The sequence below is a fragment of the Bemisia tabaci genome, chromosome 10, assembly GCF_918797505.1.
Source record: "Bemisia tabaci chromosome 10, PGI_BMITA_v3".
Lineage (NCBI taxonomy): Eukaryota > Metazoa > Arthropoda > Insecta > Hemiptera > Aleyrodidae > Bemisia > Bemisia tabaci.
In genome coordinates this window covers 17,541,342-17,567,472 of record NC_092802.1, presented here as the reverse complement: position 1 = coordinate 17,567,472, position 26,131 = coordinate 17,541,342, and the positions used below count along the sequence as shown (strand labels likewise).

The 26,131-nt window shown below is 40.9% G+C and overlaps 1 protein-coding gene across 3 annotated transcripts in view; it reads right to left on the bottom strand.

Annotated features, from left to right (window-relative positions):
- Positions 1-26,131, bottom strand: part of LOC109033396 (alpha-1A adrenergic receptor) — a 232,187-nt gene that overhangs the window by 23,234 nt on the left and 182,822 nt on the right. For all 3 annotated transcript variants that reach the window (XM_072305496.1, XM_072305495.1, XM_019045990.2), the window contains one exon: positions 2,363-2,612. In XM_072305496.1, coding sequence (XP_072161597.1) covers positions 2,363-2,612 — 250 coding nt within the window. The remainder of the gene's footprint in view (positions 1-2,362; positions 2,613-26,131) is intronic.

Here is a 26,131-nt window from a genome sequence, read left to right as displayed (position 1 = left end):
TGCACTCAATTATTTCTTTTGAAACTGTACTATAACCTGAAACTAAACGGGGCACTTAAGGAAGTGTAAGATTCGTTTCCCAAGTTATGGGGTGAAGAGAAGAAGACAACCACTTAAGTTTCCACCTAAGTGTCGAACCTGTTAAAAGGATTTCAGTTAAATGTTGCTGGTTTGGAAAAGCATAATATTCACTTTGTTCCCAATGACCTTGATTCTGAACTCACACGCGAATTGTGAAAAGCGAGACGTGGTGCGAAAACCTGCAGATTTATGAGGGCGAGGACACGACACTGACGCTGCAAAAGAGACATTTTTTTTTCGGTGACTCTCTTCCCCTCTTTTTCCTCCTCTCACCCCTCCCCCCCCCCCCCCCCCCGCGACAGTCTATTTTCAATTTCGGCGCTTTGACATTAAAATCAGTCATGACTGCAGTAATCTCTCCCCATCATTAAAACCATTGTCCCAGTGATGAAGAATCTTCAAAAAGAGGTCCCAAACGGGCCTCTTTTTTCACGATTGTCTGTGCTTTCGCACAATTTTCAACAGATAATGCTCAATCACATCCTCACTATTCTAGTAAAATCATCACGGAAAAAACGATATAGTGCTGAGCACTAACTGTTTAGATCAAATAGAGTCAGCTGATATGGCAGTACTGCTGAGACCTACAGTCTGTAGGGCTTGACACTAAAGTTTCAGGGCTCAGCGCTACTGCCATACTAGCTGGCTCCGTTTGATCTATACAGTTAGTGCTCAGCACTATATCGTTTTTCCCGTGATTTTTAAGACGCTATATGGACGTAGTCAGGAAGGGGAGTAAGACGGTCGTTGGGCAGGGGTGAGGAAGGGGGGTTCAAAGGTCACAGTTTTGATAGAGTGGGTCTTTACCTTCAGAGGCCTCTGTTCAGTCATGAACAGCTATATGTGGCCCTGTCAAGGTCGACTTCCAAAAAATGATTCAAAATTCAGGATAAGAAGGAAGTTATTAAGATTATTGTTGGCGGAAAATTCTTCTTTGAAACATCGTTGTGTTATTCAATTAAAATTATTTGCTCACTAGCCGCCAACGGGCGATCTCGACGATTTCGCTGGGCGCGAAGCGCCCTTTAGGAGCGCCCGGCGCCCCGGGGGTTGGGCCGTGTAGCGGCCAGGGGACGTAGCCCCCTAGTTCTCGCAATAAATTAAATTGATGAAGAGTGTGGTGTGCGAAGTGATGAAAAAAACATTGAATTCAACCTTATGAAACAACGCAAAAATGTTTGGCGTCTGGCGCGAGCATATGCGCACCCTTCGTGCCCTCCAGACAGACCTGGATCTATTTTTGCTACTTATTTCAATGTCTCGGTTAGGAGAAGTGCGACATCGTTTGAAAAAAAACGCAGGATCGGAGAACAAAAGAGTTCTTGTGAAGTCTCTGGAATATCACGTCAACACGTCGACACGTCGTTTTTTACAGAGGATTGTGCTTTACGGTTCCAAGGTTAACTTGCATGCTACGGTGATTCGACGCACGCCATTTTTCGTATCAGAGCGACGTGCTATATATCGCATCGATTCGGCTATCAGTTTTAGCTACTTGTCATTTTTTTCCGAATTTTGAGATCGTACTTCTGTTGTCATGAGACCAAGAATTCACATATCAAATTTGACAAAGAAATTCAACGTAATAAAGGTAAGGGTTTTTTTAGAGGAAAAATATCGCATTCAAACGATGACTTACATCAAATTCACAACCAACTGTTTGAAAATATGTGTCTAGATATGAAACCTAGCTATTCTTCAAGTGTGAGTTTGGAATTAAAATTTCAACGCTAAATCATTTATTGTAAAAACTCCCGTAAAATCCCATGTATTTGAGGTTACGACGAAGATAGCCATTGGTCGTCTCCACTCCCCGCCCACCTATCGAACGACCGCTCCATAAGTGTCACGTTTTTCGTAGGCCACCACCAATCTACAGTTTCTAGATTGTTGTCTCAAACAAAATTCACCTGGAGCTGGTGGTAAACGTGGGATTAGCCAATGGGCTATTTGAAGCCTGACAAAAAAAAAAAACCCGCGTATCGTGGTCTGTACTGCTGTGCTAAGGAAGAACGCCGTGTGAACATTCGAGAGTTGCCAAATTTCCCCGGATAAAATGTTTATTAATGAGAAAAAGTATGAATATTTTTCCTTGAAAGTTTCAGGAACTTTAGATCAAAATACAAAGAATATTCCCTGACAAATTGGAAGAAAAATACTCATAAGTTTACCAGGGAATTCGTGTTTTATCGAAGAAAATTTGGCAACGCCTGAAGGTTCATACGGCGTTTTTCCTCAGCACGGCAGCGTAAGGCTGCAAAAAGAAAACAGGGACACTCACCGAGAGGCAGGATGATGAAGAAGGGACACCAGCAGAAGAAGAAGCCGCCGACGACAACGCTGAGCGTTTTGGCGGCCTTCTTCTGGTAGTGGAACTTGGCGGCCCGTCGCTCGAAGCCGGCCATGAAATGCTTGCAGGCGTCGCTGCCTCGCGGGAGGTGCAGGTGGTGTTTCGAAGGCGCCTCCCCAGCTCCCATCATACCCGGCGGCTTCAGCTCCGAAGGCGACGCTGCCAGCGACATGCTCGACTCCTGTCAACAGCCAAAAAAGATACAGGTGTTAGCATATGCATCAATACGTGAACGCATTAACTTTCCCGACGTTAGTCTGCTCATTCGTTGGAAAATAATGGTATTTGTCTGCATCAATTGGACGTGTTTCTATCAAACAGAACTGTGAGCAGGTGAGAAATATCGTCACCTTCCAGGCAAAGTATCACAAGCGCCATGCGACGTTTAAAAATTTTCGCCGCCATTATATTTTTTTACAGAGAAATTGTTCAACGAAGCTGTCCGAAAATTACACCGAATTTTCTTTGTGCTGCCGATAAAATTTAGTAAAATTTTCGAACAGATTCAACCAACAATTTCTCAGCAAAAAAATAAAATGGCGGCGGAAATTTTTAAACGTCGCATGGCGCTTGTGATACTTTGCCTGGAAGGTGACGATATGCTGCCGTGCTAAGGAAGAACGCCGTATGAACATTCGAGAGTTGCCACATTTCCTTCGATAAAATGTTTATTTTTGGGGAAAGTTATGAATATTTTCCCTTGAAATTTTCAGGAACTTTAGGTGAAATTGCGTACAAAATTATATGAAAAATCGAAAAGCAAATATTCATAAATGTACCAGGAAATTCGTGTTTTATCAAGGGAAATTTGGCAACGCCTAAAGGTTCATACGGCGTTTTTCCTTAGCACGGCAGTACGGGGTGTGCTCTAGAAATCTGCATAAGAAAGAACGTAAAAGAGGGCGTGATTCCTTTTGAAGAATTGGAAAAGCGGGATATTACATTCTATCAAACAGAACTATGTGCCAACTGAATGTGGGATTCATGAGCCGCGAGGATGGGACGAGAGCGTTGTGGACAGGGCTCATGAGTTAAAGCGGCCTGACGACGATCTTTCTCTATCGTGCCCCGGCTCCATCATTGCCGCTGACGTCACTGGCGCTTGATTATTCTCATTCACTCTTACGGCCAGGGAACTAGCGAGCACACCCCATATTTCTCACCTCCACATAGGTCTGTTTGATAGAAATACGTCCAATGCATACTTTCGGCTTGCAAAAAACCAGAGTCTGCCCCAGTACTAAATTATTTTCGGTTTATTCAACGATGGAAATTTCCGGTGGACCAACTGTGCACCAGTGTGAAACCAAGTTCTAGTCACCTGCCAAATGCAAAGGTTGATGTCAATGCCACATTTGGCTCAAGTTGATACTGTTTTTTACGCGAGCGAGAAGTATACACATGACAAGTGTTTAACATATGTAAAAATGTGTTTAAACCACGAAAATTTATTTCTTCACTCATGATTCTTAGTACCTACCGTATTCGATACATCAAACAGGCTTTTTTCGTTCTGTCGTTGAGATTGTATCGATATTGATTGGTTCAACATGTAAACGTAGCCTCAAAAGTTTTTTTTTTTTTTTTTTTCCTGCTGGTTTATTGGCTTATATTCCGTTAGGATCTACAGCCATCGATAGACAAGATTTAGTGTTAGCCTTAAAATTCAATCGAATAATTTGTGAGAACTGGTTTTTGTAACTGATTTTTTGTTCCTTTGAGTACCACATGGCAGTGAAAAGTTAAATTTTTAGGAATTTCCTCTTTTTCAGCTTTTCTAACTTAGATCCTAAAATTTTTGTCGGAGGTTATGTTCCATCGTTTTGAACCGAACGATACTTGGAACCACCATCAAATACGATCCATTTAGGAAGCTTTCGATGCATGTTCAACGAGTCCTGCGTAAAATTTTGATGTAAGAAAACACGCACTGTATTGTTTAATTTTCCGTTCAATTGTCCATTTTATGAAAAATTGGAAGCACAAGACTTCACAAGACTTCCGAAAAATGGTATTTTATCGAAGCAAAGTTGGCAACGTTCGAAGGCTCATACGGCTTTCTTCCTCAGCACGGCGGTGTGAATTATCGATCCGCAGGGATGGCGCCAACTGGTTCGGTTCGGGTGGCGAATTAGAGCAGCTCGTAAGCTCAACCGGTTCGAGGCTACACTTGCGGCGAAAATGAAGTTGATTCAGTTCAACGGATCGTTAATTTACGGCCCCTTACGTCAATATTACGCCCATCGCAAACCGGGCGCCGTGCTTTTATCGCTCCTACATGTGCCGGCTCGGTGAATCTGCTCGTCACAGGACTGCCGTGATAGCGAAGAGAGCAGAGAGAGTGCAAAAATGAAGTTTTGAGAAAACAGGCTCAGAAGCTTTTTGACCGGAAAATTTTAATGAAGGAAGCCATCGTTCTTTGTTAAATTGCCACTAACTATCCGAAAAACTCCAAGAAGTCGTTTGAATGATTAAAAATCAATTGAATTTATTTCAATTACATATAATGTAAAAAGGGTATTTTTCATTTCCATGCTAGGCTATTGTTAGGCAAGACATCCGTAAGTGCTATTTTCTGCATGCTTTCGTGGTTTCGTTTTGGACCCATAACAAACACATTTTCAGGTTAGAAATTGGCAGAAGAGGGATTGCAAGTCACATGATTGTATGAAAAACATCCATAAAAAACCTGGTCGATAAACGGTTTTCGAAAACTCTACGGAGTCACCCTAACAGGCCGATTACTGAAATTGTTGGGCAAAGCTATAGACAAAGAAGATAAAAGGCATGCGGTGGGACCCTATTGGTGTGCGTGGGTGACTGCGATGGACAAAGGAGATAATAGACTAACGAACGGCAACCGACAAAAAAACCCTTCAGTTAGTCCATCATTTCCCCCCTTAGTCTGTGAGAACCAGCAGTTTCAACCAATACTCCTCTATACTGCCGTGCTAGGGAAAAACGCCGCATGAACCATCAAGCATTGCTAAATTTCCTTTTATAAAACACGAAGTTCCTGGAAAACTTATGAACGTTTTCCTTTCAATATTCCAGATAATTTTGTTCGTAATTTCACCTAAATTTCCCAAATATTTCAAGGAAAAATATTCATAACCTTCCTCTGAAATAAACATTTTATCGAGGGAAATTTGGCAACTGTCGAATGTTCATACGGCGTTCTTCCTTAGCACAGCAGTATAATACTCCATACTTCCCATGTCTTCTTTGTCTGTTGCTTTGTCTATCAATTTCAATAATCAGCCCGCAGACGAGGCGAAAGGCCCAGCTGCACGTCGGAAAGCGCATCGCGAGACGAAAGAGAATGCAAAGCGAACGTGTCCACGTCACCGGCCGTCGCACAGAGGATCGAGCTTACGAAAGAAGTGGGACAAAATTTGGACACTTAAAAAAAGCTTACAACTCCGTTCATACAAAACTTTGGGGTTACAGAAGTGGTTCGATTGGTTTCCTCGTGAAATTTTCTTTTGGGAACACCCCTTAAAATTTGAAATGTGACGAATGGAGATGTTGCATGTGTGAGGAATTTGCGATTTGATTGTTCATTCTTATGTAAAAGTTCGCAAGTAACACGATGGTGCCCCTGGTTTTCTCTGAAATCAACTCCAAAGCTCAAAAAAAGCTCTCAAGTTGAGGACAAAATAGAGGGGATATCCCACGCTATCCTGAGAGTCCACCTCTACATCAAGACGAACTCTCCATGCAAAGATCGGGAGCAAATACATTATTAGCAGTGTTGCCGTGTTTTCCATGTTTGAGTCCCCAAATTGAATGGCAGCCCTAGCCATGTATTTGCTCCCTATCTTTGCATGGAGAGTTCGTCTTAATGTAAGGGTGGACTCTCAGGGTAGAATGGGATATCTCCTCCATTTTGGCCTCATCTTGAGAGCTTTTTTTGAGCTTGGGAGATGATTTCAGAGAAAACCAGTGGCACCATCGTGTTTCTCGCGAACTTTTACATGAGAATCAACGGTCAAATTGCAAATTCCTCACACATGCAACATCTCCATTTGGCATCAAAATTCGCAGTTTTTGTAAAAAAAATTCATATCCGACCGCTATGATTGACTCGATCCACTGTGCGTCGTGTACACGCTCGACGCATCGTCAAAGTTCAGACTGCCCGATTCGGATCTTGAGGTGAGTGGTCACTGCCCACTGGTCAACGGTCGTTCCCGCGCCCCAACTTGGTCGGCGAACCGAAGTAATGACAGTCGCCTTGAACTGGACTTTGTTTACTGATCCTACTCCTCGGAATAAACCTCTGGATCGACGCCGAGACTCAAAAGTTGCTCAACGCCCCGCATTCTCGACTATTAAATGCCGTTCTAAGGATAAAAGCCTTATGAGCCATACTGCCGTGCTAAGGTAGAACGCCGTATGAGCATTCGAGAGCTGCCTTTCCCTCGGTGAAATGTTAATTTTTGAGGAAAGTTGTGAATGTTTTTCCTTCAAATTTTCAGGAATTTCCGACGCCATTTTTTTTTTTTTTTTTTTTTACAGAGAAATTGTTGGTTGAATCAGTTTGAAAATTTCACTGAATTAAATCGGCAGCACCAAGAAAATTCAGTAAAATTTTCGGAAATCTTCGTTGAACGATTTCTCTGTAAAAAAATAATATGGTGGCAGAAATTTTGAAACGTTGCATGGCACTTGTGATACTTTAGCCGGAGGGTGACGAATTGCTCAAATGAAAAATCGGAGAGAGAGGAGATTTTGTCCAAAAAGGCGAGGAATTATCGAATCGGTTTGTCCACGCACTTCCGCATGCAGGTGAATCGCAGTTGCAGCTACGCAAGCGCACAGTTCGCTGTTGCCAAATTTTGTTCACTCAGCCAAGTTCTAGTTCATAGGACAAGAAATTCTGGTTCTATTCCAGAACTCGTATTTTGGTTCACACAGCTAATATTACAGTGGATTCGACCGAGAAAACTTGCTACCAGCATCAGCGATGTTCAAGGGTACGCACTAGAATTTTGATGGGGGGAAAAGCGGAAGAATCATCAATTCGTGCTAAGGAGAAACGTCGGGAGAACACCTAGATGTTGTCAAATTTCCCGTTATGAAATATTCATTTCCAAAAAAAGTTATGAATCTTTTTCTTTGAAATTTTCAGATGCTAGAGGTTAGATTCCGAATGATATTTTCTGAGAAATTTGGGGGGGGGGGGGCAAAAATCCATAAATGTTCCCAAAAATTTTTGATTTTATTAAAGGAAATTTGGCAATGTTGAAAGGCTCATACGACATTTTTCTGAGCAGAGCAGAATACGCTTACTAGGAAGTTATTCGTGCGTAGGTATCAGTTAACACATTTTTCGGTAGATATTGATAACCCGATGATTTCACAGTCTCTAAAAATATTTTTACCGGCAACTAGTTTAGTTTAGGAAGACAACTGCAGATGCGTTTCGGCTGAATGGACGTGACTAGTGTTGCACCAAACAGCATATCTCTTTGAGGGAAAACTGTGCTCATACGAGCTTTTTCCCTCTGTATTGAGATTTTCAGCTCCATGCTGAATTTTTAACGCACGTTGGCAAAAAACTCCAGCATACTCTCTTACGACCCGTGCGTCCACCGCAATTAGTTTGTGTAATAATTTTCCTTTTCAAAAATTTAGAGTTAAAATGCACAGTCTTATACGGTCCTTTATCACTTGCTGCTCTTTCGCAAGGCAGTATAAGCGTAAATTACAGGCGCAGTCTGACAAGAGCGTCGGGCTGCCAGGTCCAGGCCGGAGGCTAAAGGAAAGAGCGAGTACAGAGTCTCGAGTCTCTTTTCTCCATGCTCCAGCGAGTACTCGATGCTCATTTCTCGGTCAGACCGACACAAAGCCAAAACCGCATAACCACCATCGAAAATCCATCACAGATACACGCTTTCATTGGCCCGGGGGACCAAAAGTGGGCTTTACCGACACAAGGCCAAAACCGCATAACCATACCACCGAAAATCCATCACAGATACACGCTTTCATTGGCCCAGGGGACCAAAAGTGGGCTACACCGACACGAGGCCAAAACCGCATAACTACCATCGACAATTCATCACAGATACACGGTTTCATCCGGCCCGGAGGACCAAAAGTGAGCTCTGCCGTTCTCAGCAAAAACATCGTATCCGCAATTAGCTTTCGGTCGAGGCGAGGCGGTTTTAGATCCGATTCGCCTGACCCGCAGTGGCGTGGCGTGAATTGCGATATATCGATTGTTATGCCATTTAAACCTATGAAAAAAGATCAATTATCAGGGTGTTCGCAGCGAACACCTTAGTAATCGATTCTTTACCATAGTTTCAAATGGCGAGATATCGATAATCGATTATTCACGCCACGCCACTGCGGACCCGCTAGATTCCGGAGATCCTGATGCTGCATTCGAAGTCGTGACCGTAAAAACGAAGATCCTCCGTTTAACGCCCGGTGCGTATTCGTCGTTTTGACGCAAAGCGATTAATTTTCGGCGCGCTCTTCCGACCGAACGCAGAATGTTCTCGATCTGTTTTCTTTCCGGGCTCACCTCGACAGAAAACTTCGTTACCGGGTCAGTTTCGCGTCCCGGGGAAATGGACGATGGCACTCCGTAACTTCCGCCGATTGTGCAAACCCGACGTGAATTTTCCACCGATTTTGATCGGGCTAAGCGTCAATAAATAGACTAAAACTCGAAGACCACTAAAACAGCGGCTCCTTTACTGTACTATAAACATTATAGGAATGGCTCTGTATATACATGTCTTCTAGTTCATGATTTTATTCTGCCGTACTACAAAAAAAACGCCATATGAGCATTCGAGAGTTGTCAAATTTCCTACGATAGATGCTTATTTTTGAGGAGAGTTATGAATATTTTCCCTTGAGATTTACAGATAATTTAGATCTGATCGCGCTTGCAATTCTCTAACAAAATTCGAGAGAAAATATTTGCGGATTTTCCTGCAAATTCATTTTTTATCAAAGGAAATTTGGCATCGTCTGAAACCTCATACGGCGTTCTTCTTTAGCACGATAGTATTGTATTTCTGTCTTGTTTGCTATACCATATTATTGCCTATACTTTTTAATCTTGGCGTCAGTGTAATTGTATCGCAACATCTGATACGTCCTTTCGATGGTTGCAACGAGAAGGATAAATCCACGAATTTACTCGAAAATTCATATTTTATCGAAGGAAATTTGGCAACGTCTGAATTTGAATTAAAAAATTAAATAGTCGAAGTTAATTTTATGGTTACGTTTGCTCGTGTCGGGAACTACGCACAGACGATGTGCGCGGTGCGCTGTTAATCATAGCGCCTTAATGTAACATGCAACTATTCGTGCTCTACGGATGTCCTCGTTGCATACACAATGAGTTGAAGGCGCTTCGGGTGGCTCAGCCCGATGACACAATGCACTAGCGCATTGCGCTGTTACATACTGCCGTGCTAAGGAAGAACGCAGTACAAACTTTGATAGGTGCCAAATTTTCTTCGATAAAATGTTTATTTTAGAGGAAAATTATGAACATATTTCCTTGAATTTTTTAGGGATATAAGATGAAATTGCGAACAAAATTATCTGAAAAATTGGAAGAAAAAAATTCATAAGTTTACCAGGAAATTTGTGTTTTATCAAAGGAAATCTGGCAACACCTGAAGGTTTATGCGGCGCTTCTCCTTAGTACAACATCATAGAATCAAGTTGTCGCATAAAAGAAATATAGGTAAATTCAAAGCCTCTTAGACCGCACAAAAATCACGATGAGCAGATCAAAAACTTCTTAAATACACTCCTACAGGCACAATTTGTGTGCTCGCATCTTTCATTTCCCAATGTCTCATTTCTATAGGGCAGTTTTATTTTCGTCGATGGCAATCGACTTTTCTCAGAGGGATACGCACACAGCTGAACTACATATGACTACAATCTCATAAAAATTATCTCATAGTTCAAGCGTATAAATTTAATTGTTTTATACTTTAACACTTTGAAAATTTAAAATTGTTTTTCCTTCGTCTTTTTCTGATTAAGGAGGAAATAAATCCTTTTAAATGACTAGAACCTCACTTAAAAACAATTTTTTTTAAAATTTATTTTTCTTATTGTTATTATTTGGTTACTCTTTAGTGTGGTTTTTTTGCTGTTATTCTCATGTTCGATGCAAAGCTTGGATGCTACAAACCGACAGTAGGGACTCAGTATTAATATCATAATGGATAAAACTTGCATAAATCACCTCATTCTGGGGCTTTGGACTCAAACCTGTAATCCGTCGAGATAAATCAAAACGAAAGCGCGCTGCGCCGTCATTGTCAAGTACCAGGTTGGTGACACTGACTTTCCTCTATTTACACCTGCGCTGAATAATCGATTCTTGTCGAATCACTTAGCCCCTTCCAAGAATCGATACATTTCCATAGGTACAAATGGCGTGAAAACAATGTTGCCAATTTGCTAGATCCGCCGATGCCAAGTAGAATATTCTTAAAAAATCACGGGTCCAGAACTATGTATTCATTGTTCGAGGTACAATTGTACCTCGAACAATGAATACATACATAGGTATCACCGAGGTTGTAATTGATATATTGCACCTTCCGGCCAATGTATCTTAAGCGCCATGCGACGCCATTTTATTTTTTTTCTACAGGAAAATTGTTCGACGAGGCTGTCCGAAAATTTCTCTGAATTTTCTTTATACTGTCGATAGAATTCAGTGCAATTTTCAAACAGATTTCAACAAAAATTTCTCTGTGAAAAAATAAAATGGCGGCGAAAATTTTTAAACGCCGCATGGCGCTTGTAGTACCTATTTTGATCGGAGGGTGACGATATTTTCAACAACACAAGTATGTCTTCCTTCTCCTCGCAATGCACCCATGCAACAGTTCTGCGCTCCCCAGAAGAGATACGTATATAGAGCTTTGTACGAGCCCCCCCCCCCCCCCTTCCTGCCTCAAATAAACGTTTGACAATGCATCATAGATGCAAAATTGCCAGCTCACGTCGATTTTTCATCTTAGATTTTTTTAAAAAAGGCGCTTTGCCCCTATTCTGGCGTTACGTATCGCAGCCCTGAACGCCCCTCTTCTCATATAACACACCCGTAATTCAGGCTCAGACGTTCCCCTCATCTACAGCGTTCTAGTAGGTCTGTTGCGCTGGTCACAGAATCGTGTGCTGATTCTTGACTCTTGTAAATTAACTTAAGATAATAAGATCCGTCCAAACAGCACCTTTCTACTTTCAATATTAACCGAGATATAGCCCTTTGAAATTCGGGTTTTTGACATCATCCTTAGTTACTTCCACCTTGGTTTCATCCGAATATCAAGTTTAGTAACCAGTACAAATGTGCATCACACTGACTTATGAAAGCAAGGAGAAGTATTTATGCAGTTTTGACGGCACTAATATGCGATTCACGCCGACCGCACTGTTTGGCGCAATGCGTGGAGTATTTCCACAGTCTTGCAGGCGCTGATATCATTCATCCGAGTTTGACGTTGAGTAACCAGTGCAAATGTGCGTCACCAGTGAAAACAAGGTGGAAGAGACCGAGGGTGCCACTACCGCGATGGATGACGTCAAAAACCCGACTTTTCAAAGGGCGATGTCTCGGTTAATATTGAACGTAGAAAGTTGTTCTTTGGACAGATTTTATTATTTTTGGCTAATCTACTAGAATCAAGCATCGAAACACGATTCTGTATGCAGCGCATTGACCCATTCAATTATTCACAAAAAGCCAGCGCCATTTTTGTTTAAAATTTATCTAATTTTTGAAGAAAAAAAAGGAAAAATCGGGGAAATTTTCACTCAGAAATCTCCCGACATGAAGATGTTGCAAATTGCATGTATGAGGAATTTGCAATTTGACTGTTGATTCTTATGTAAAAGTTCGCGAGAAAAACGATGGTGCCACTGGTTTTTTCTGAAATCAACTCCCAGGATCAAGACAAGCTCTCAAGTTGAGGCCAAAATGGAGGGGGTATCCCACCCTACCCTGAGAGTTCACCTCTACATCAAAACAAACTCTCCATGCAAAGATAGGGAGCAAATTCATTGACAGGGCTGCCACTTTATTTGGGGATTCTGAAACTGAAAGCACGGCAACCCTGTCAATGTATTTGTTCCCTATCTTTGCATGGAGAGTTTGTCTTGATGTAGAGTTGGACTCTCAGGATAGCGTGGGATATCCCCTCCATTTTGGCCCCAACTCGAGAGCTTTTTTTGAGCTTGGGAGTTGATTGCAGAGAAAACCAGTGGCACCATCGTCTTTCTCGCGAACTTTTACATGAGAATGAACAGTCAAATCGAAAATTCCTCACACATGCAACATCTCCATTCCCTGGTCTAACTACGACTTGCCCAGGGAAATTTGGCAACACTGTAAGGGAGTTACGTTCCCTTGTGCGGTTGACGACGAATTCTGTCGAGGTGGCAATGGGGCAGTGGAACCCCCGGTGAAAAACTAGAGACATCTGAATTCGTTACTCCCTCGCTATACCTTATTCCCTCGAAACACCTTTCCTCGCGCGGCGAGAGATTTGAGCCTTCGTCAAAACATGTATAATTCATCCGTTTGCGGGGTCGGTATCTTTCCGCGGCCCGTGCGCTGAGCTCCGTTAAATCCTCGCGCTAGGTTTCTCATTAGGGCCTCCCGCGCGACCGTAACAACGTCTAGTAGCTTGAGGCCTCAACATATGGTGCAGAAGTAATGTGAGGGGCCAAGATTACTGAAACGTTCATCAGCTGCCGGGGTACGCCGAGACCAGCGAAAATTCGAAATTAATTGGGGGTGTTGCATACGAGAGATACAGAATGAATACAATTTTAACGGATAACATCCCACGAAAATCAAAGTGAGCACATTAAGCAAGCGGCAAAGCCCAAAAGGGCAGCCGACTAAAAACCAAACCAAACCAAAATCTTGTATCAGAATTTATTCTGGTATTTTTCGGTCATCCAGAGGTTTATGTTTTGATTTTACCAGGCTTTGGTAGTGTATCTCATTTAATTTGTGGTGAAGCTGACAATCATGAAGGTTTTGGAAGAGTTTGATGGAAGAGTTGAGATTTTGAAAAATAGGAGAAAGAGACATGCAATTTTGTGAGCGCTCCTAAATCGAAAGAGACAACTTTTGGGGACCCCAAAATTTTAAACGGACCAACCTAAAAAGGGGCAAAAACCTTAGGGTTATAGGGATGATGCGGGACTTTCAGATCATCCTGTACACAGATATTCTAGAGCTGGCGCGGCGATTAATTTTTGTAACTGACCTGTCCTTAGCAACTCATCGGACCTAGAACTTACCTTAGCGGCGCACAAAGGGTCGAGTCAATCAGAGAAGTCGGACATGAAATTGTTGACTAAAACTGCACATTTTTATGTTTATTTGGCCACATTGTAAATTTTAGGGGGTGCTTCAAGAGGCAAATTTCACGAGGAATAAGCCAATGGACCCTCAAGAACCTCAAAATTTCATGTAAATGGAGGTATAAGCTTTTAAAGTTTCCAAATTTTGTCCGACCTGCTCCTGGTGCCTCGATCCACGGTGTGGCGCGGCAGCGTAATTTTGCAAATTTTGATGTTTATTTAGCCACATTTTAAATTTTAAGGGGTGCTTCTGGAAGAAAATTTCACGAGGAAACCAATGGAACCACTTTTAGAACCTCGAAGTTTTGTATAACCGGCGTTACAAACTTTCAAAGTTTCCAAATTTTGTCCGACCTCTCCTAGTGGCTCGATCCACCGTGCGGTGCAGCAGCGAATCAAGAATATTCATCGGTGACGAAACAATCGCGATGACTCAAGAAACAGGTTTCTTGGCGAGGATGCGCCGGCCGCGTTACAGGCGCCTTTACGCCGGCATCTCCTCCGGATTAACAACCAACGGGATCGTGTGTAGCGTGAGCCCATTTCGAGCAATTTTCTACGCCGTCAAGGCCACCGACCGGTTATTGCACCCAAGGCCGGATCCATTCAAAATTTCAGCCGACAAGTGCGGTCATTTACATGCTTCATGAGGGACTCAACGACGTGAATGGGTAGGTTGCACGCAAGAACTAGGTATACAGAGTAGACTTTTCACTGGTGAAATCACAGGAAAATCATCGATGGGTACTTAAAAAAAGTCTGAAATCCACTTCTCTGTGCAGAATGGTAGAGTCCCTTTATATCAAGAGGTAATATATCAGAAATCTCGATTATCAGCTGCCCTGGGCTGGCCTAGAATACCTTCATATATAGCGAGAGTATGTACAGATGTGAAACTTCCGAAAAACCGGGACGTCTTAAATTTGCGGAAAAGTTGCGCTTTTACAACTGCGCATTTCTCGGTTTTCGAGTCACTTTTTCGTAAATTTAATGTGCACATCGTGTTCTAAGCATCATTTTTCTCAGGAAAAATGTATTCGCCAGTTCAAATTCGATCATGGTTCATCAGTATGACCCATCACGCGAATTTCATTTGATTAATTGCGCTCAATAAATTGCGTATCAACCATCATCAAACAAAAAATTGCATTGACCTTCAACTTTTTTTTTATTCGCAAGTCAAAATTCGTTCATTGTTTCGTAACCCATTTTTGTAGATTGTGACCGCTCTTTCAAATTTCCCGTTATGAACATAAAATTCTGCAATTGTCAATGTAAAACATTCACCCGTCGAAAGTAATGAAATAAATTTTCAGGTGAAATTTTGCAACGTTCAGATAGAACTCAGCTCCACCAACCATGCCCACTTCATATCTCCAAGGTGTATTATTAATCAATTCACAAAAACGAGTATTAAAACAACTTGGGCTTTTAAGAGACAAGCCTTGTTTAGTCATTTTTAAGGAAAATTTTACGGTGCCACGTATACTCGCAATATAACCCGGGGCCCCAGGGGGCCTTTGAATTTTTCCCAATATTTGGCAACACTGAATCGGGCACAAAAGACCGCGGAGCACCGGGAAAGCTTTTAAGGGCGGGAAAGAGGAGCCATTTGTGTCCATCAACTAATCGGGATCATTGTTTTCTTTCCTTGCGGCTTCCCGTTCTCGAGTTATTTAGAGTGAAATGTCGAGAGGGTAGGAGAAAAACCGCCGGATGCTAGGGGGAGGAATTTTCGCTCCAATTTTGGTGGTATTTCCTTCGGGACTTCGCGAGAAAAGCTCCGAAATTCTGACCTTGAGATTTTGACCTCGTTGAAGCCGATATTTTTTAACATCGAAATAATTGGAAACGGGCCTGTTGCATGATTTTGCCAGAGCAAGAATAAGAATTGTGTCTTCTAGAAAATGGACCAAAAATCACGATGAGCGCATTGACAAAGTCTGAGGTGCCCTCCTAACTTCACAATCTTGAAATCTCACAGAAATCAAGAATATTGCGAGGATTTTTTTATATTCCCGCCTCAAAAACAATACTACGTTACAGGTAAACCCCCTCTTTTACCTTTTTGGATATGCGTAGGATTGCGCGAATTTTTCTGGTACTGAAAACTCACATATTTGTGCGAATATTCAATATTCAAAGAGAAAGCGTTAATCTGGCAACCTCGGTAGTTTGTGGTAAATAGCTACATCGCGGAAGACTGTTCATTCCCTATTCATTTACGGGCATGTCTCTCTTCAATGGATAGCCCTCGCAGCACGAATGGCCCAGAGAGCTTTCGTAGACATTTAAAAAGTGAGCTAGGGGCCTTTGGCCATCAACCACTGAAGAAAAACCACACGTAAAAAATCGTGGAACAACCATGTTCAAGTTTTTCAAGAGATGGATGGATTCAAATTACGACGGGTACACGCAAAAGAAAGCGTATAGAGATACATATATGTACCTCTGATTGCAACGTTATGCGCCACTTTCATGTTTTATTTTTAATATGTGTTTTTAAAAAGCTACACACACTTTTTCTGAAAAGTTTCCACGAATTTACCTAAATGATCTCAAATAAAAGTATCGAAAATTTTGACTAGATGTTTTCGTTCGTCCCACTTTCTTTTAATGTAACCAAAACAAAATTGAATCTCATCTGAGTTTAGGAATCGTTATAATGAGGATACATATTTCCCCTTTAATGGGCCTGTTGCAAACTTTTGCCAGAGCAAAAATAAGAGTTGTTTCTTCTAGATAATGCCTTAAAAATCACGATGAGCGCATCGGCAAAGTCTGAAATGCACTCATAACTTCACAGTCTGCGTAAGAAATTTGCGGTTTTTTGAGCTTCCCGCTTCAAAAGCGATACTACGGCACAGGTGAACATTTTGTAAAAGGAGTCGTTCCATCGTCGGCAATACTCATCATGGCCGACGCCAATCCGCCAAAACACGTGTGATGGGACGAGATAATACCTGAACTGGATTAGACCAGATAACAATCGGCGTGTTTTAACGTTCATGTTTTCCACGCCCGAATTGATTGACCTTGAACTCTCCTCGAATTACGCGCGGAACTGCGCGCAAGCGTCGGCCATGATGAATATCGCCGACGATGGAGCGACTCCTCTAACAAAATGTTCACTTGTGCCGTAGTATCGTTTTTGAAGCGGGAAGCTTAAAAAAACGCAAATTTCTTACGCAGATTGTGAAGTTATGAGTGCATTTCAGACTTTGCCGATGCGCTCATCGTGATTTTTGAGGCATTATCTATAAGAAACAACTCTTATTTTTGCTCTAGCAAAAGTTTGCAACAGGCCCATTATGATAAAAACTTGAGCAGAAAGTCAAAAATGATGACTCGTAGTCCAACAGCATTCCTATATATTCATGTAGGCTGCGCTGATATGCGTTTCAGGCCAACTGACCGACTGCACTGCGTTTGGCGCAATGCGAGAAGTATTCATGCAGTCTTGTAGGCGCTGATACGGGCTGTGCGCCGACCGCACTGTTTGGCGCAATGCGTGAAGTATTCCTACAGTCTTGAAGGCGCTAATATACGTTTAACGCCGACTGCACAGTTTGGCACGATTATCCGAACTCCCGTTACAATAATCGCGGCATCGAATGATAGAACTTAAAATGCCCATGTTGTATTTTGACGCCGCATAAGCATTTCAACGTTGCCTCGTTTCTCCCGAGTAAATATTTTATTCCGAAAAAAGTTAGGTAAGTTCTTTATACCCTCGACCAATATTCGATCATATATCGATCATTTATCATCAGAGGGTAAGACATCGATGATTTGTCAACAAACTAACCTAAACTAGCGTAACATAATAATGCGTGTATTTTCCAATTGTTTCCTGCTTTGCCAAACTTCTACCTTAAATTAACTTCATTTTAAAATTCGCGCATTCCTGTAGCAGATGTTAAGGTTTCTGCACGCGCAATCCTTATGTGCCTTTTACGCAGAATCCTTAAATATTTTCTTAGACCTTTCGCGCAATTCTGGATTACCGGATTAGGTTGAATATTGCAAAACATTCTAGTATGCAAGTGTTAAATGGAACGCAAATGCGCTCATCGTGATTTTTGACCCACTTTCTAGAGGACAAAACTGTTATTCTTGCTTTACAAAACAAACAAAAAAAAAAATACATCAGGCATAGGCACACAGCTGAAAAAAAAAGTGGCACACAGCTGAGATCTCTGCCACTGTTTCACTGTTCGTTTAAAGAAACATTTTTTAAAGCTTTTAATGGGTGCACACTAGACTTCAAATGTAATTTTATTTTTAAACTGCGTTTTGATGGAGAGAAAATCGAGGAAGACGTGCATTGCTTTCGTGGCCGACAGCATTGCGAAATTGATCCTCATCCATCCAAGTCTCTCAAATGAACCTTGAAGTTGGAATCCGAGATTCCACCGTCTCAAATTCATCGATCATTGGGCCAAGGGCAATCCGAAACTTTACCCGTTGAACCTTAACTTTTCCATTTTTGTGTCATTTTTTGCCCCGTCTACCGGCCGGACTGCAGTCTGTTTCGACACATAGCCGACAGGATGATTCGAATACACGTGTGGGTATGCCAATAAGCCGGGGATGGATGCACAGTGCCGCACAGTGGTTCGAGTCAATAGGAGAGGTCGGACAAAATTCGGAAACTTTAAAAGCTTATAACTCCGTTTTTACAGAATTTTGATGTCCTAAAAGTGTTTTCATTGGTTTCTTCGTAAAATTTTCTTCTAAAAGCACCCCATGAAATTTAAAATGTGGCAAAATCAACATCGAAATTTGCAGTTTTAGTCAAAAATTTCATGTCCGACAACTCTAATTCTCTCGGTCCACTGTGCGCCAGTAGCAGAATAGCGTGTTCTGCCGTGCTAAGCAAAAAAGCCGTATGAGCACTTGAATGTTGCCAAATTTCCTCTCAGGAAATGTTTATTTTTTAGGAAAGTTATAATATTTTCCTTGACATTTTTCAGATGTTTTAGATCATATCACGAACAAAACTCTCTAATAATCGGAAAAAAAATATTTAGAAACATTCCCGAAAATTCTTGATTTGTGTGGAGAAATTTGGCAACGCCTGTTGGCTTATACGGCGTTCTTCCTTAGCATGGTGTGTTCGTCCCCTCATTAAAATGCAAAATTCGATGGATCGTTCGTCTCGCAGTGAGTTGCGTCACTTGTTTGGGATCGACCTAAAGGTCAAGGCATGACTCCAACTTCGTTGGGTGTATGTAATACGGGAGTTTATGTCGAATGACAAATTTTAATTAAAAGGGATGTCGCGCTGTGTGTTTGATTGCTACCTGAAAGCATCGAGAGAAGTAAAGGCGTTTAACAATGTGTTACTAAACGAGGTAGGTATAAAATTGAATTACCGTGTTACACGTCAAACGGCATGGCCTGACATTTTTCATGAAAGGGAGTCTATGGTCAAATTGCATCGCTCCTCTGACGACAAGGCGAAACTCGATTTCAATCCCTAATAAAAGTGAGTCAGTCGGACGTCAGGCGATGTTTCATGAACTACCCAGAGTCTGACTGATTCAGGCTGACATCAGTCTGATATCAGCCTGAATCAGTCTGACTCAGAGTAGTTTATGAAACATTAACTAGCAATTAAGCTTTGGCTTTCACCCTAGATTGGATTTTTTGCAATAAGGAATCACTATCTCTGGATTTCCCATAAAAGTACATATCTGCATAGGGAAACCGATGGCATAAATGTTGTTCACTGGAAAAAAAAAACACATTGGATCTAGAGTCCAGACTCTTGAAAACATTGACAAGAAAAAATACTCTTGCTTCAATCAGTTTTAAGCTTAAATCAAAAGGAAATCCGCTCAAATTAAGAGGCTTGGTTCTTGATTAAAGCTTAAATCTGATTGAATCAAGAGTATTTTTTCTTGTCGATGTTTTTAGGAGTCTGGACTCTAGATCCAATGTGTTTTTTTTCTAGTGTTTCTAAAATGGGCTAGAAATAGTAATCCTTATTGCAAAATGTAATCCAATTGAAACTCGGCGACCCGCCATGTAGGAAGACAAAATTAACTGCATTTTGCAATTCGGAACTATGAATTCTGGCTCATCTGAAAAAACACTTACGTGCATAGGGAAACTAATGGCACATACGTTGTTCTTAAACCGGGCTAGAATTTATAGTTCCAAATTGCAAAACTTAGTCCAAATATAATGTAACCGACCTGAAAACACAATAGACTCATCGCAACATTGAAAATCGTTGAAACAAGAGATGTTTTTCCGATGATACCTCACTTCTTGTACGATTAGATTGCTTTCGTAGGGTTTCGTAGACAGGGTGTCTCTGTTCATATTGGCCGAGCTGATTTGCCCAGTGGCCGATTGCCGATTCAAAAAGAGGGTCCGTCGATACGAGCTTTCTTCTTCCTCGTCCTTCTTCCGAGGTGATATTGGAATATTGTCGCCGGCAGGGCAGTCGGGCAGTCGCGTTAATAAAATATGACGTCATTGTTGGAGCCGATGCGACCCGCGGAAAACTATCGACGGAACGTGACGTGACGTCCAGCAGAAATGGACGTATTTCTGCCGAACGAAACTATGAGAATTATGACGTGAGCCCTGTTATGCATACATTATAATGGGTCTCAGGACTCATGTCTCAATGCACATAGTTCCGTTTGGCAGAAATACGTCCAAATAGTGCTCGAACCTTCGACTTTCGGCACGAAACGCCGCATCCACGGGTGACCAAATGCAGCGCTGTCAAGCAGGACAGTAAAAATACGCCGATTTAGTTTTCATTTAAGATCAAAGTTCTTGCGGGAAAAAGACCTCAGTTAATGGAGGCAACGAGGTGGAGAAATGGTGCCGGGTCCACACCGTTTCGCGGGGGAAACAAAGCCAAGAAGTTCCAAAAATTATAATCAATAAATATAATAAATTATTAGTAATAAATAATAATAAATTATAATTAATATATAATAATACATTTTGTTACATACAGTTCGGGCCACTTCTTAGTGTTTTTTATTTTTTCATGTCATGTCATGGAGGCATACTCTTCAACATAGCCATGATTGTTGAGATAAACTAAAGTTGTTGAATCATAACTTCGTCTAGCGACTCGATAAATTGTAGTCCAAATTTTCCGATTACGTTACTACATTGCGATGCGGTCATTTAGACCGCGTTCAGCAGAAAGGAACCAAGCCACATCAGCTATTGCCTTTAATTGGGCAATTCAATTTTTTACATGAAAACGGTTGTGCGTATCATTGTGTAAATATCAGTGACTTTTCTGCGTATTACGAAGCAAATTCCTCAAAATATTCAAAGGAATCCGCACAAACGTTCTCTTGAAAAAATTAAATGGCTCGAGACAACCGAATTTTCGGTTCTGAGATAAATCGAACTTCGATTCAGATGACCAAAGTCTTCAGCTTAAAAAACCAGAGTCTTTAGTAAAGGATGTGAGTCTTGGCTACGAAGAACTTTGATTACCTGAACCAACAATTGGTTCCTATGACCGAAAATTTCGATTGCCAGGGATAAACAATTTCCGAAGTTTTTCCCTCCGTGTATGTACACTGCACAGTGATGATATTGTGGCTCAGGATACAAAAGCGTACTTATTTTATTCAACCCGTAGCTTCGAGGTGTAATGGTTGCATGTTATATCTTTAAAAGTATCATATCCGCTATGAAATGCAGCGCTAAATTAAGGCGCCTTCATTTGCGAGTATAGGCCACACAGACAACCGCTAAGCAGTAATAGTTGCATGAGAAGTTGAAGGCGTTACCGCGTGGTGAACATGTTTGACAACTCTGTCGATGCTCTCCCGAAATTAAAGGGCTACATTAGGGCGCCTTCATTTGCAAGTGTAGTCCACACAGACAACCGCTAAGCAGTAATAGTTGCATGAGAGGTTGAAGGCGTTACCGCATGGTGAACATGTTTGACAACTATGTCGGTGCTCTCCCGAGACGAACTCATTTTTGCCGCTCTTGGCCCACATTCTGCGGGTAAATATTTTAGACAATGAGGTGGTCTTCCGGGGCGGGACGTGCGGGGTGGAAACCGCGCCAGCTTCGAGTATTGCAAACTTGAAGAGCACTTTTAGCGGAGCGAAAGTGGCCACGGATGGTTACCCGATACACTTCGAGTGATCTTAATAAATTATCCGAGTTTACCGGAAGTGGCAGCCATATTCAGCCAGGTTTTATTACGAGGTTTCACTGGTAGTAGGTTTGTACTTTTCACATGGAGCAAACCTCAAAAATTTGATTTCAAGGAAATTTTGCCGAAAATGAATTGGAATTTAGATGGGAGATGGCTAAAGGTCATAAAAAATAGAGGCGTCATTTTAGTCGAAAAGGACGGATTAAGTTATGAAAACAGGGCAATTTTGCACAGAAAGGGGCTCAAAAATCTCGGAAAACGCTCCCAAATCGATTAAAGTATACCTTACGAGCTTATAAAAGTTACATTTCAGATACTAGAAGGGAAAAGAAACGTCCCTTTGGCTCTTCATTTGTAAGAAAACATTTTTAAACGCCTTTGAAACATTAAAAGTTTCAAATTCATTTTATAAATATATTCAGAAAATTTTAGGAAAATATGTCTGAAGTATATAATTGAAAATGTTTGTTCTCCACTGTAACAGTGTTCTTAAAACCATTCTTAAATCATTTTTATTTATTATTTTTAGAACCAAGTAAGTAAATATTCTTTTAATCTTTAAAACAGGTCAACCAGAACTAAAAAATCCCAAGTTGTTTCCTAAAATAATTGCTAAAAAACGTGTTTCAAATTAATTCCTAATGAAACTTGTTTCTTCAAGATCATAATGGAAAAATATGGATCATATTGAATAATGATAAACATTGTTAAACTCCTTCAGCAAAGACCCACAGAAAGGAAGAGAAAATTAAAACAAAAGGAGACTTTAAACATCAAAACTCGGTAAAACCCAAAAACAAAATAAAAAATACAGGAAGCCAGTTAGGGTTTAAATTTAGAAAAAAGTGTAAGGTTCAGAAATCTCAAAAAGACTAGAGTCCCTTTATGGAGAGAGTTGAGACAACGCGGCTCATGGATTTCACAAACGGGGATAAAGATGACTCAAATTGAACGTTTAATCTTTGATCAACCCATTCCCGAATTTCTATCTCCGTTTTCTCTCTCATTCCATTTTGTCATTGCCGTACCCCCAGTTTCTCGGTCCACTCCGGTTTATAATCTTTGCAATTGGTGAAAATGTAATCTTTATTCCCGTTGGTGACACTGTGAAGGCCTAAACTACGGGAACCAATCAGAAATGGATTCGCATTGTCTTTACTCTCGGTATAAAGGCACTCTAAAAAAGACTATCGAGACTTTTATAAAAAGAACCCCTTTATTCGATGTGCTGACTTTTATAAAAGGAACCCTTTTATTCGATGTGCTATCAGGGATTTGCTCCGAGCTGGCAGCGCAGGGAATGTGACCGGAAAAGACCCCTCTTAAATTTTCGGTTTTGTGTCTGGTTTCAAGCACACTCCGTCTCCACCACTCAACCCCTTACTTTGAGAAATTCACTCTCTACGAGAAAGGGTGGTTTTAGCGCCCTGCGACTCCGCGAGTAGCCCCGCGGGACACGAATAGGCTTTTCAAAAGTGGTCCGACACCTGGCCTGCCGTCTTCATCACGAGCCATGTAACTTTAGGGACGACTCCCATGTAGATTTCAGGTTTTGGCACTTTCAGTCTTGCTTCCCAGTTCCAGCCCGCACCTTCATCCTCCTGAGAGAAATTCTCTGTGTTTCCAGTTGTTTCCAGTGGCGAAGGTTAAATGGTCGAATATCGATATGCACTGAAAAAAAAACTTGGTGTATTTACTAAGAAAAGGGTAAAATTACCAAGAATTCAGGGTTCTATTCGATCCCAGTTTTTTCTTGGTAAAATTGTCATTTATGGAATTGGTAATTTTACCGAGAAATCTTGGTAAAATTATTGAACTTTCTCGGTAATTTCACTGAACCTTGGTAAAAACGCCAATATTTTTTATCGACTGTGGTAGAATTACCGCGATAAAATGGCAAAGTTACCGGGAATTGATTACCAATAAAAGTGGTATTCTTACCTGAGAAAAACAGTAAAAATACGGGTTTTTAGGTAAGCTTACCAGTCTGTCTTTGTAAAATTACCAATAATTGGTAAAAAAAGTGAGATGGTAAAGGTACCAACGGACCTTGGTAAAAACGCCGAGAATTTTTTTTTCAGTGAACAGTCAAATATTCTTACTTAGATTGAAATTTTGATTTTTCACTCTAATTTTAGACAAAATAATTCGTTGCTCCAGTAAGAAAGAATTCTTTGTATAAATATGCAGCATATAATAGTATTTTAAACGGTTTTAAGATCCTGAATGCACATTTATCATGATATTTACAGCAAGTCATGAAACATGGAATTTTTTAAATGTTAGAATTTAAATGTGCTAAAGGCATGTAAAAAGGAGGAAACAAGGAGAGTTCGCGGATTTATAGAGCTATTTTTTCCCGATATTGAAAACCCGTGAACTCCTCGCCCTAAATTTACAGATTCCATAAACGGTCTAAATTTGACTTCCTGCCTAGGCATTTGATAAAATGCCTGTTTTGACTAATTCCCTTCAACAGATACATCCCTATTTGAATCTATGGTAAAGAATCGTTTATCATGGTGCTCGTTTTGAGAATCCTATTTATCGATCCTTTTCCATCGGTTTAAATGGTAGATCAATCGATATATCGCAAAGTGCGCCACGCCACTGAGTGTCGCAATATCCTTTACAGTCCCTATGTAGACAGATTGTCAATAGGATCAAACCAAAAAGCCATAAACAGTAGATCTGGAAAACGATACAAAATACATTGGAAAAAAATCTCCTGGATCTAGAGCCTAGAAACTTATAAAGTTGACAAGAAAAATACTTCCGATTCAATCGGATTTTTGCTTGAATAACAGGAAATCAAGCAAAAATCCGATGAATCAAGAGTATTTCCTCTTGTCAAATTTTTCAAGAGTCTAGACTCTGAATCCAAGAAACTTTTTTCCAGTGATGAGCATTATGCTCAACCTCAGTTTAGATCGCATATTATTATTGTACGCTACCAATCAATCTATTTTTTTCCGAAAGAATCTACGCGCACAAATTGAACTTACTCTATCAAAAAAGTGAACGACGAGAAAACCATCAGGTCGTCATGCTGCCATCCTATAGGAAAACGTCGTAAAAGAATTCGAACGTTGCCAAACTGCATCTCATAAAATATTTATTTTTGAAGATAGTTATGAATATTTTCCCTTGAAATTTTCGGATACTTTAGATCTGATTATGAACAAACTTCTCTGCAAAATTGGAAGAAAATCATCTATTAATAGAGAATTTGCAGATGTCTGAAATTCGATGAATTTCGTGTTAAGTGGAAACTAGTGAGTGAACTGAATACGAGGATACCCTTGGTTCATGAAGTAAACAATTATTGGAGAAGATATGACAAAATGATCTAATCTGCTAAAATACATGTGTTTACATTGAAACGCCGCCAGATGACGTCACTAGGCGGGGTGCATTTTCTTACTTTTAAATCTATCCTTATACTATTTCCCATATCAGAAAAAAATTATAAAAAATACAGTGAAATCCGCTCTTAAAGCACTTTTAGATGAAGCAATATAAAATTTGCCAGCAAATTCTCTATTTTCCGGAAAATTCGTGATTTGTCGAAGGAGTTTTGGCAACGTCAGAAGGGCTCATACGGCGTTTTTCTTGGGCACAGCAGCATGTCCGAGGTCGATTCTCCCAGTCTACCGTGCTAAGGAAGAACGCCGTATGAGCATTCGAGAGTTGCCAAATTTCCCTCGATAAAACGTGCATTTTTAACGATATTCATGCACATTTTTCTTTGAAATTTCCAGATGTATTAGATCAAATTGCATACGAAATAGCCTGAAAATTTTGGGGAAAACATTCCCAATTTTCCCAGTGAATTCGGTTTTTATCGAAGGAAACTCGGGAACGTCTGAGGGCTCATATGGCGTTCTTCCTGAGCGCGGCGAAGCATTGACATACCCTAGAGTCCCTTTATACTGAGAGTCAAGACAATTTGAATCCATTTCTGATTGGTTCCCGTATTTTAGGCCTCCACAGTGTCACAAACGGGAATAAAGATTACATTTTCACCAATTGCAAAGATTATAATCTGGAATGGACCAGGGAATTACGGGTTCGGCAAGGAACAAACGGAATGAGAGGAGGAACGGAGAAAGGCATTTGAGAATGGGCCGATCAAAGATTACGAAAAACGTTCAATTTCT